The sequence below is a fragment of the Mizuhopecten yessoensis genome, unplaced genomic scaffold, assembly GCF_002113885.1.
Source record: "Mizuhopecten yessoensis strain PY_sf001 unplaced genomic scaffold, ASM211388v2 scaffold716357, whole genome shotgun sequence".
Classification (NCBI taxonomy): Eukaryota; Metazoa; Mollusca; class Bivalvia; order Pectinida; family Pectinidae; genus Mizuhopecten; species Mizuhopecten yessoensis.
The window spans coordinates 1,632,875-1,645,431 of NW_018480076.1; the positions used below are offsets into that span (position 1 = coordinate 1,632,875).

General features: G+C 37.5%; 1 protein-coding gene across 1 annotated transcript; it reads right to left on the bottom strand.

Annotated features, from left to right (window-relative positions):
• Positions 1-483: 483 nt before the first annotated feature.
• On the bottom strand, positions 484-12,379 carry LOC110443704 (methylthioribose-1-phosphate isomerase-like). The gene is made up of 5 exons (XM_021488086.1): positions 11,992-12,379; positions 5,543-5,778; positions 2,875-3,044; positions 1,897-2,298; positions 484-1,401 (listed from the first exon to the last, which is right to left on the bottom strand). Exons 1-5 carry the CDS (start codon positions 12,121-12,123, stop codon positions 1,271-1,273), a joined length of 1,071 nt encoding a protein of 356 aa, XP_021343761.1. The 5' UTR covers positions 12,124-12,379; the 3' UTR covers positions 484-1,270.
• Between the last annotated feature and the right edge of the window lie 178 nt (positions 12,380-12,557).

Consider the following 12,557-nt stretch of genomic DNA (forward strand, 5'->3'; position numbering starts at 1 on the left):
CAAATTGTGTATAAAGATGACTTCACGCAGAAAGCTAAATTGAGGCAGGTGACCTATGCAATACAAGAATTCCACGGAAGTGGATGTGTCGCTTGCGCAGGAAGCTGGGAGGTTACAAAGAAATAGATACACTTTTCATTTTAAGAAATAATGTTAAAAGTAAGCAATAATCATAGATTATGTTTTTGGATGGCATCATTTTGTTATATAATCAGTTATTCTGGGAAGAATACTTTAGTTTTAAGGAACTTGCTATCTATTTATAGTAACAGTGACCTTGACCTTTGACCTTCGGACCTGAAAAGCAATCCCAAGCAAGCACTTTTGGTAAGGAAGCACTGCATGATGTTTGAGTTTGATCAACCCAAGGAAACTCAAGTTATCGCACGAAAACCTCTGTGCGGATGACGCCGACATAGCGATACCTATGTGTCACCAGCTTTTCGCAGGCGACACAAAAATGAGGACCAATACAACTTTCCTTTTTTTCAATATTTTATTTTAACAAATTGAAAAATTTAAATTTGCTTGATTGCATCAAAACATTTCTTATCACAGAACCCTTAACAATTACCACCACTTAATTGTTGAAGTGCATTCCAAATGTCAGGCATGTGATGCAGAAAGATACAGTTATCTCACAACACTTAATAACAACGGGAAAATGATTCACTGATCGATCATTAAAAAACGTGAGGTTTTGAGGACTTTCTGTAAATTCATGTCCCACGCCATGAGACTTTATCAGAAGTAAAAATCTGTGAGACTTGGCATGTATGCCATACAGTACATACGTTTTTTATAATGTAAGACACCTCCCACTTACTATAGCTATATAGCCAATAGCAATGACTTCAAAAAGTTGAATTTATGATATGTTAAATGAATACTGTATACCAGGAAACTTTCACTGAAGTTTAACTTTTGCCTTTTGTTTTTTGCCATCTGTTAAGCACACAATATACCATACATAGTACTTTACTTACATTTGAAAGGCGAAAATAATACTACGTGAAAACTGATTATATCAGCGTAGGGCGAAAATTTGACTGGGCGAAGGTTTCCAGCATACAGAACTGATATTTTACAACAGTGCAATGTGTACATCTCTAACACACAAGTTCGATTTACAAAGTTTACAGACTAGACAGGGTTCTGTTTAGACTTGTTTCAAATAGCACGGACTGAATTTTCAATCACACTAACGCACTTGAATATTAAAGGACAATATGGCTATACATTATTGGTCTGTGTAGGGAGTATTATTGGACTATTTGTTTATAAAAGGTTTGAGTTTATGCTGAAGTTCGGATGGTTTGAAGACTCCGTGCTCTGTGATGATCCCGCCTGTGATGAGCTCGGCAGGTGTGACATCAAATGCAGGATTCCAGCAGTCTATACCTGAATTGTTAGACAGTTTACAGGTAAGTAAAAGCTACATTACATCATTAACGCATCATTAAATACAAACTTTTATAAGCAGCATACTTTCATAAACTTAAGAATTCTATTTCGGATGAAAAGATAACCACATTACAATAAAGATTTTTTTAATAGAACAAAGAATGCAATCAACGACTTGGCTGCAAAATACTTTTCCTCTTATCAACCTAAATAAATGGCTATGAATATATTTCCTCACCATACTTTATTACCATGCCGCTTTTTTGGAAAGAGCTTGCTATACTACCTATGTGGCTACGATTGGTATCTTTCTAAACCAGATTTTTCGGAAAGTGACATTGTATATTTTATTTCTTACCTGGTGCTGCTATTGGTATAATAATGAACTTGAGCGTTTATACTGTTCCCTTGCCTGTGTTTCTTACTTGGCGCTGCTATTGGTATAATAATGAACTTGAGCGTTTATACTGTTCCCTTGCCTGTGTTTCTTACCTGGCGCTGCTATGGGTATATTTTGGATTTTTGTGAGCTCTTGAGCAGGTCTCTCTTCAATGATAATATTTTTTCCAGTCTCTTTACTAGCATCATACGATGACGTCGGACAGGCAACGTAGAACAACACATTGTGATATTTGGCGCTAATGGCGAGCTGGTAGGTGCCAATCTTGTTGGCTGTGTCTCCATTAGCTGCCACCCTGTCTGCTCCGACCACCACTGCCGAGATCTTCTTGCGCTCCATCAACATGGCAGCCATGCTGTCGCAAATAAGAGTGGCTGGTATTTTCTCATACACAAGTTCGTAAGCAGTAAGTCGAGCTCCCTGGTTGTATGGCCGAGTCTCTGTACAATAAGCATGATCAAGATCACCATTCTCATGAAGTGCTCGAATCACACCTATAAAAATAAAAAAAAATAATTGAGTAGCCATTTTCAGTGAGTCAGTCAGAATGTAATCAAACATTTTTTCAAGAATGGGCTGACGACCACAACAAAGAACATTAAGTCAACACATCATTCTTACATGTATGGAAGATGAGGTTAGAAATACATACGAGTGGAAATGATACCATCCCTGATAATTAGCCCTACCAAGGTAGGCAAATTAACACTTTCACCCCCATGTAACTTTAGTAGACTCTACCATGTATTGATATGGATGAGTCCATTATGGTCTACAGTGGTGAAAGGGTTAACAAATATCATCTTGATCCCATTTCGTTGGGGTAATTCTGAAGCTAACTGAACCCCATTTCATAGAAACTGATACAAAAACATAACTAGGCCAAGATGCTCAGTACATGAACATATGGAAGATATTTTGAATAGATATTATGGTAATCTGTATTCTTTTCTATTAGTCAAATTGCCTCACCCACAAGTTACCATTTTGTTGGACTTGATATCTAAAATAATGTTATATTAATATAAGATATCCAAGTATCAGTTTTGAAGGTCTGCCTGTGTCATTACCTAGAGCTGTGCCGTACCCTGCCGTGGCTAAAGAGCCAGTGTTGCAGTGTGTGAGGACTGTAAATTTGTTGTGAGGGCACCGCTCCATGATGTCCGTTGCACCATACTTTGCTAGGGCATGGTTGTCACGAACATCAGCTTCAAGCATTTCTTCAATTTCACTGACAACTCTGAAATACAAATGAACTGCACTGTGAGTGATTTAAAACAAAATTAATTATAAATTATCAAATAAAAAAAGTGTAATTAATGTAAAATGATCAGAGAAAGGCTGAACTTTCAAAATAAAGAAAGATAAACTCACCGTTGTCGACATTATACCATTAGTCTACGACTACTATTAAAGATGATTTTTTTTAGCAATATACATTGTTGATACCATATGTCAGAAATGAATGACATTGCAACATACAGGACTTCTAGGACTCATCGGAGAGGCTAGGGGCTAAAAAGTTGAAAATCAAAATTGACCTAAACTATTGTTGAAACAGAAAGGAGTGCATAATAACCCTTAATTAATGAATTTCAAAAATTAGAAGAAGAGTACTGGTAATTTGTTTTGACTTAAAACAGATTGAAGGACGTTCATAAAGATGGGGAATTTTCACAAATGAACATGATATCTGGAAAACCTTGTTATACTACCACAAATGAGGGACACGTATGGAAAAAAATGGTAGTTTTGACTGGATTTGCAAGCAAATTGATAGGATGACCCAAATATCATGTATATTGAACACAAAAATATTTTTGATACAAAATTTGAAAATACAATTGTAACATTGATCAAAATTTTATGATCTAGACCTGTGAATGATCTGAATTTTGGGGATACTTCACAAAATTATATACATGTGACATTAATTCAAATACACTTATTTCCCCCCGCAGTGTCCCATCAAAGGCTATATTGATTTCTTTTTTAGTTCTGATCACACAGAAATTTATGAAACTATTTTACACTATCGAAAAAGAGACCCTTTGATGACAAAGTTCAAAATGTTTGATAAAGCACCTTAGGACCTTTCCATCGGTAAAAACTATATGACTCTAGCCTTATTGGGTCTAAAGAAGATTGTTTAAATTTTAAACAAACCGCTCCTTTTCGGCACTACCAAGCTCTTGGTTAAAACAAAATTTCACTAATTCCTTTTTTGCATACTAAGTAGATTAAATAGAGCAGGGATTCACACTTTAACAGTCAATATTATTTAACTGTTATAAACAAGGTTTGGTTTAACTTCAGGATCAACGATAGACCAAAATCCCATCTTTATGTATTTTTAATTGGGTATAACCTAGGACTTTTATAATTAATAATAATAATTTGAGATTCCTATATACCACTTATCACAACCTAGTTCATAGGTCATCCCAAAGCGGTTCACAAATTATTATCCGTGGTTATGAGGCCTTTGCAACCAGCCAATATCTTTCTTTGTTTTCACAACGGCGTCCCTGTTTCGGAACCAGCCTGGCAAATTCAAAAAGTGAGTACTGTTCACTGTTACTACAATGCATATAATCCCGATCGTCGCGCTTGTCATTTCACTTTCACAAATGGCTTCTAACCCGAGAAAACGTTCGATATTTTAGTGTTCATCGTCAAAAAAGAAAAAGTATGCCTATAATTATAATGCTTCTTGGTAATAAGATTATGACTGGCTTCAGAAGAGAGACCCGATCATGCCTATTGTAAACTGTGTACCAATCATTTTTCGGTAGCTTCGGGTGCTACGTACGATAGCAAAAGGCATGCAGTTAAAGAACCCTTTGAGAATGATCTTAGGTTTGGTGTGTTGTGAAGGCTAATGAAGGCATGTTTGGTACTTTCAGTGAGTAATGCTGACTCTGAGAGAACATTTTCCATGTTGAAGAAGTTCCAGACAGAAGGGAGATCTGAATAAGGAAATGATACAATATGTGCTTTGTTAGGTGCAAAACTAAATCAACATGGTTTATGCTTTCAGTATGCACCTAGGAAAAGAAAAACATGTATATTGATTAAGAATATGTAATAAAACAATGAAGGTGTGATAAAATGTTTTGTTAATTTCAAAAAAGTCATTGATCTTTCCAGAAGACAAAACATATTACGCCGTAAAGCCGAGACCCCGCAAAATTATTAAATTTCCACACAAATTTTCGTTCGCGCGTTATCACCCCCCACAGAATTTCTCAATGGGGGTCATGACCCCGATTGGGAGATTCAAAGGTTAGCAGGTCTGCATCACCCTGTGCATTTTGGTTATTGAGAAGAAGTTGTTTAAAGTTTTTAACATATTTGACCCCTGTGACCTTGAAAATAGATGAAGGTCATTTATTTGAACAAACTTGGTAGCCCTTCATCCCAGTTTGCTTCTGGCCAAATATCATCACCCTAGGCCTTTTGTTTATTAAGAAGAAGTCGTTTAAAGTAAAATATTGGCGCCCGACGGACGGACGGACGGACGAAAGACGCCGCACCACAGCATAAGCTCACTTGGCACTTCGTTCCAGGTGAGCTAAAAAGTAAAATCATGGAACTTATAAGACTGGCTTAGCAACAGTAATATGGAAACCAATTTGTCCAAAATTGATGAACCGTCCTTTGTTTGCGCTTCACTGTTTTAAAATCAGGAAAATACCAATTAGGTACCAGTTAACAGTTCTTCTTAATCATACTTACGTCTTTTTAAAGTCTTCAACATTCAGGTCTCCTTTTTTCAGCAGAGTGGAAATTCGCTGCTGGAATTGTTTGGCAGAGGAAGCCATGTTGACCGCCGTAGGTCTGGCAGTGACAAGATAGTCCAGTCTCTCACTGATAAAGTTTCCCAGCTCCTCTGTGGAGGTGAAGTCTGTTTTCAGCAGCTCAACAGCAAGGCTCAGACAGCCTACTATTGCTATGGCGGGTGCTCCCCGTACCTGTCCAATCATAACAACAGAGTACATTTAAAGTTGTATTTTACCTTACCCATCATACTTGTGTTTTTTGTAAGCAAACAAAAGGGCAAAACCAAGTGGGTTAAGAAACAGCCAGTCAATACTTTACCCTCTAAAAATCAATGTAGTTCTTCCCTAAAAACAACACCAAGTGGGGAAAGAACCAACCAGCCTGAAGTTTCCCCTCCCATAAAAGTAACAAGCAAATTCGTGGAATTTATATCCCCCGCTTGCAGGACATATTGTAGGTTAACATTATTGAGGTTAGGTTTAATATGTGAGTATCGTGCTGTTGAGACATAATGTATAGCTTGAAACTTGTTATCAAGTTTGAAGGAATTTGGCTAACATTTGCTAGTTATTAGGCGGAAACAGCAGATGATGACAATTTCGTTATTCAAGGGGCAATGACTCTACCAAATGGAGTCCGATTAAGGTGGTCATTGAACTTGGCCGAGCCCTTTAGGCATTCAACCCTGTGACCAAGTTTGAAGAAGATTGGTTAATATTTGTTGTAGTTATTGCACAGAAACGAAGCGTGACAGACAGACAAACCAAAATTAATATCCTCCGTTTCGGTGAAAGCGGGGGATAAAAATCAGTACAAAGGAAAAAATAATCTGCCAGCTAATAGTTTCTCCTCTAAAAGTCTATACCAAATGGGGTTGGGAAAATTAATTAAATAGTTCTTCCCTAAAAATAACACCAAGTGGGGAAAGAACCAACCAGCCTGAACGTTTCCCCTCCCATAAAAGTGAAATTCAGTACAAAGGTTGAACAAATCTGCCAGCTTATAGTTTCTCCCCTGAACACCAAAACCAAAAGGAGAAAGAATTCAAAGAACCAACCAGCCAATAGTTTTCCCCTTCCCACAAACCAATACCAAAAATTTAAAGAGGCAGGAAAGAATCTGCTACCTAATTTTCCCCTGGGAAAACACTATCAAGTGGTGGGTGGGTGGACAGGCGAGGGAAAAGAATCGGCTAAGAGGAAACTTTCAGGCAATGACAAAATAATGACCTCTGTTTCATGTGTTTATAATTAAAATCTAGCCAACTGATTGGTCTTTTATTTCAAACTCTAGTTCTGTCAATGAAATTTTAAAATAACTTTCATGATATTTTGAATTCTGTTATTTCGAAGTGTGTAAAAATTGTGAAATTAAAAAGTTCTAAATTACCAGTCTGGTTCGTCAATGACTTGATTGCCGCGGTAAGAAACAGCAGGCATTACAGGATTATGTGAGGAAGGGTGATCCTCAATGTGTTTATTATTTCTACCGTCTGAGGAGGATTTGACAACATTCAAAACTACAAATGCAATGAATATTTGTTAAATGTTCAAAACTCTCATGGATAATCCAGACCCGTTTTGGAGTTTCATTAAGGGTAAAAAGAAATAAGGAATCACACCCATGAATATATCTGTCATTCTGAATCTGTTACGTACCTCTTTGTTAAATCCTTTGGATGTTGACAACATTTTTAATTTTTTTTTTCTAAAGTGTTTTTAACAACAAGAGGCCAAGCTTAGACTCATTACCGGTAAGTCTTTTCTGACATGTAAACAAGGATGAAAGTTAAAATACATAGTACAAAATGTTTATTTTAAAGAAATCTGTTTGTAAATACAGCCTTCTTATCAAAAGGCAATACATTTTAACCTTATGGAAACTTATAATTTAGATATTATGTGCCCTCACTGCCGGGTTTAAAGGAACAGCTGAAAAGCAGACTATTTCAGCAACTTACTGTTCAACATTCTATTGTTGTTGTTATTGCTTTTACAATTTATTTACACAACAAATAATAAACAATGTAAGATAAATTCTGAGAATTTATTAACAAGTCTGCAGATAAGGAGTGCTTATCACCTGTAGCAGTACCTCCCTTGAACCTAGTTGTTGCTGAACGTCAATCGGAAGCTTGAGCTTGTGAAGACGTCTAAACATCCTCTTCTGACTGGATACGTTGCTAGCAGGAAAGCCTGCCATCAACGGACTGATGGAGAATAGCTGATAAATATAAGCTATTGACCCCATAGTGCTAAAGAGCACTCTCGTGCTGAAAAGCTGTGGCCAACATTCCGTCTCAAACATGACTTGGACGACTGTGACAGACCTGAAACTCATTGAAAACCATAGCCTGGTCGCTCAAATGTCCGGAAGTCGGCTAGAGTTGGGAGTCACATCACTTAGGCCTAGAGTTCAACTTACTGTCTTACCCTGGGCCATATAGGGTTGATGCATACAGTCCAGCTTAACTCTAGGTATTGGAGTTGGCTTGACCGATTTGGGGTGTATAGCAGCAGACAGGCAACATTAATAATCCATGTTACATGTTATTACATGATAACATGGACTTGGACGACTGTAAATGGCGTGAAGCTCATGGAAAACCATAGCCTGGTCACTAATATGTCTGTAAGTCGGACAACAGTTGGGTGTCAGGACAGCGAGGTTATGGGAGGTCAGAATGCCCAGCTGACTGTGCTGAGAGATAGGAACAATCTTGACCCCTGCATTACTAATTGGTTGGATGCATGTCCTTTGTATGGCCGGTGATCATGATCTGCAGATAGGGGAGAGGTCTTGTGATAAGACTGTTTAGACCCCAGATTGCCTTTTGAATTAATGTTTATGTTGATAGGGAGCCAAGGGACCATAGTACATTCTATACTACATCTGCTCAGATGTGTGATTTTTAATGAGATGAAAGCAGATGAAAGGCAGACCCCCTTCTTTGCTGTGAAAACCTGCCTTATATTTCATATTAGACTTTATTATACTTTAATAACAATTTGAGGTTCTTATATACCGCTTTGTCACAACCTAGTTCGTAGGTCGTCTCAAAGCGGTTCACAAATTATTATCCGGGGTTATAGGGCCTTTGCACCCAGCCAATACCTTTCTCAACTCCCTGGGGAGCATACAGCCAGAGCTGCCATTTAGGCGCTAACAGCTAGCATTCAACAATTCTAGCACAGCCCAACCACATACTCATTTACAGCTGAGTAGACTGGAACAAGCAGAGTAAAGTATCTTGCTCAAAGATACAACACAGTGCCGTGCCATGACTCGCACCCGCAACCATTCCGTCACGAGCCTGGCATCCTACCACTAGACTACCGTGCCTTGTAACTATATCGTATCACACACATGTTGTTATCATTCTTATTATTAGACCTACGGGTCTGTTGAATTGAAAAAAAAATGTTCACCTCAAATATACAATCGCAAACTATCTAAAAGTGCCTGACCATGGTTTTGCTAAATAGCTTAAAGACATATTATCTACTCTTTATATTTAAGCCCCTGATTTTAATAGTAACAATATCAAATTGGTCATCAGTTGATATAAACTGTTCTGTATAGGTTTTTAATAGTTTTCCCTTTTGGGCCTACCCCTCAGCTACCTGGAGAGTCAGCCCCCTCCATTTGTACATTTTTGAATCTCACCACCTAGGGATGCTTTCAATCAAAGTTTGCTGAACTCCAATCAGTGGTTATTAAGAAGTTGTTTGAAGAAACAGTTGACAGACAGACAATAAAATCCACAGAATGACATACATGTAAGCTCACCTTAGTCCTTTGAACTACAGGTGCTGGCCACGCATAATGATGTGTATTATGGTACATACTATATATACACATCACAACAGTGTGCCAACACCTGTGCTTAATTTGGACTAGGTGAGCTAATATAAATAATTGTTCACTCTGTGTATAGAAAGCGTGTTGACATGCTCTTGTATACAAGCAAATATTAATTTAAGCGCCCACCAAATCTGATGAGACAATATTTCAAAGAGACTTGATGGAATTTCTGCACTATCAGATATCTCCATCCAGTCACAAAATATATTTATATATATGAAGAGGTGATACAATAGTCATTTGGATTGTGTCCTAGTCCTGAATTGAACAGTTGGCCTTTTCTAAAAATTATGTTATAAATAGTTCCACGTAATAGTCAACTGACAGGTCAGTTTGTGATTGGACAAATCGTGTAACTAACGTCAGTGAAGGCAAATTTCGTCACATTAGTAAGGGTTTCTGTTAATAATTCGACCAAATAGGCATGTATCAAAATGCCGACGAGCACCAATACAGAAGAAGATTTGACTGAAATGCCTATAAATAAACATTGTTGTAAACACGCCTGAATGACGTCATGCAGCAACATTTGTGACGTCATCAGGGCTTCCGTGGTTTTGCTCAAAGGTGCAGGCAGTTTCGCCACCTTCAAACATTTAACTAATTTACAAGTAATCTAAGTGTTTAAATGTAAAAAAAAATATGTTTATATTACACAAGCTGTATTGATACAAACAGCTCCAAATGTGTGTGTGTAACAATGATTAACATTGAAATACATGGCTTTTCTTAGTTGTGATAGTTAGTTTTCGGTAACTTGAAGAAACTGATTAATGTTGTTTAAGAAAGATGACGGGTATCGGCTGAGGTGATGTCAATTTACATGATACGCAATAAAGACTTAACAAATATAAACTTCCAAATCGCTGCCCAATATCATATTTTTCATCGGGTCAGGATGAGAAGGTCCAAGGCTTTCAACGATTGCCCCCCCTCCCCCACCGAACTTTTTGGATAATTTGTCACATGTACGTCTGCGATAGTCTTGCACGTCAACGGGAAACATCTGACAAATTAAAACAATTTTCTTAGGCTTGAATACTTATTCAACAAAGACTGCCCGGCCTGCAGGTGTTGTAAATGTACTTACTTTTTCATATAAAAATCATTCCGCTTTGGTAACTGTCGGTCTCTACGTACAATCAGCATGCGATTGTACAGCAGCACTTTCAGGGCAACAACAAATTCCTTTCAGATATAAATCTAGAAAATTTCTAGATGATATTTTAATTTAAGTGTTGTAAGATTGTTGAACGTAAGACGCAAACAATACTTTTAAACAGATACTGGTTGATTGTATTCTAAATACACATTGCATGAAAATGGAAACTGACGAATTATCAAATCGCGGATCTTTCCGATCGTCATTTCCATAAACTCGGAATGGATCGTCAGTACATCGTACATGTACCAAAGTACACTTGTAGAAAAAACCCATTTACTTGCATTAACTGCAATTAGCGTATAGATATGGGTATTTTCATGTGTATGTAATAAATTTACACTAAATAACAACCAACTGGCCTCAGATTAATGAGTTCAGTTGACGAGATGTCTGTCGCACAGACCAGATTAAGATTTGTTCTGTTACAAGATATTTCATAACTGTTTTGATTAAAAGAATAGCTTTTCCCTTCATATACCTCTTCTTGTCAAAATATTTTGGCGAATTTTGGTGCATGGCGAATTTGCCTGCACTAACTAAGGTATATTTCATACAGGCTCATGTCAGTGTATACTGGCTCATAACTTTCCTCAAAATGATAAAAATGTGGAAGTTGGTTGGTATATACCAGTGGCGGATCCAGAGACCTATCTGGGGGGGGGTTCCATGTGGGGAAAAATTGAGGAAAATGATGAAAATCCATGATTTTTAAAGAAAATTCTCATGGTGGGGGGTTTCCTGAAGCCCAAAAAACCCCTCTGGATCCGCCACTGTATACCCATGTCAGGAAAAATGTCAATAATGACCTTTGCAGAAATTATTTGCTGAAAATATTGTTGACTTTGTCTGAAAAGTAACATTTGAATGCAGAATTCTAGTGGGGCAAAATTGCAATGAATAATGGAATTGATGAAAAAAAAATCTTACCTGAACATGCATTCCTGAAGTATCCATTTATTGACTATTATCGAGAAAAATGTAAGAAAACGTGTCAAATCTCCAGAATAGTAGCATATATTTCCACTGAATAAATCACAACTGAGCATAAAGCCAACAAGGCTGCCTGAAGTTGGGAAAAAGCATGCAAAGCAAGTGTGATTTTACCTGTACACCATTCAAAACACCTTCAGGTTCTCACTCAGGCAATCTGGCTTGACTTGTATCAATAGCCTTGTTAGCTTCATGAATTATTGTAAAATATCCAATGAAAATACATGCCATCATTCTTGAGATTTGAAGTATTTTCTTACATTTTTCTCGATAATAGTCAATACACGGATACTTCAGAAATGCATGTACAGGTAAGTGTTTTCATTGCAATTTTGTTCTTATAACCAAATCGTAGTACAAAAAGTAGGAATATAAGTTAAATTACCTGCATCTTCTTGATTGCTTGCCAACCATCGTTGGTATTGTTAACCTCAATGTACTGTGTTTGCATTGGGAGTAGGAGTTGGTCAAGGATGCTGAGTTTCCCCCTGGAATATCTGATAGCTTCAAGTGTCATGCTTCCTTGTGATATATTATATTCTCAATCGCTTGCCCTTGTCCTTCCAACCGTTTTCCAATATCAGAAAAGAAGAGAACCTTATATTGTTAGCTTCTGTATTTCGTTTTTGAGAGGACCGTCTCAGCTGTCATCTCAGCTGGTACATGCAGGCCAGTGACACACGTGTTTGCCTACCCTGTGTGTTAATGCTCGCGATCGTCATGATCCGCGATCCGTCACCTCCGCCCACTTGTCTGACGGACTGCGTCGTACGAGCGTTTGTATTGAATCGGAACTGTTGAAATGGTTAGATCAGGGGAAATTTACCTATATAATAAAGACTGACCTATTGGTTTGATGTCATTTACTAACAAACCTTGAGAAACATTTTCTAGGCCTGCATATTCATGTGCAAGTCAACATTTCACCCCCTTCCCTGTAAAAATGTTAAA

Excerpts from the sequence above, each read along its gene's own strand:
- LOC110443704 (XM_021488086.1), bottom strand. The coding sequence starts at position 12,123 with ATGACACTTGAAGCTATCAGATATTCCAGGGGGAAACTCAGCATCCTT. Across the intron at positions 5,779-11,991 it reads AAGCAATCAAGAAGATGCAG|GTACGGGGAGCACCCGCCAT; the intron begins GTAATTTAACTT and ends ATGATTGGACAG. Across the intron at positions 2,299-2,874 it reads AGGGTACGGCACAGCTCTAG|GTGTGATTCGAGCACTTCAT; the intron begins GTAATGACACAG and ends TTATTTTTATAG.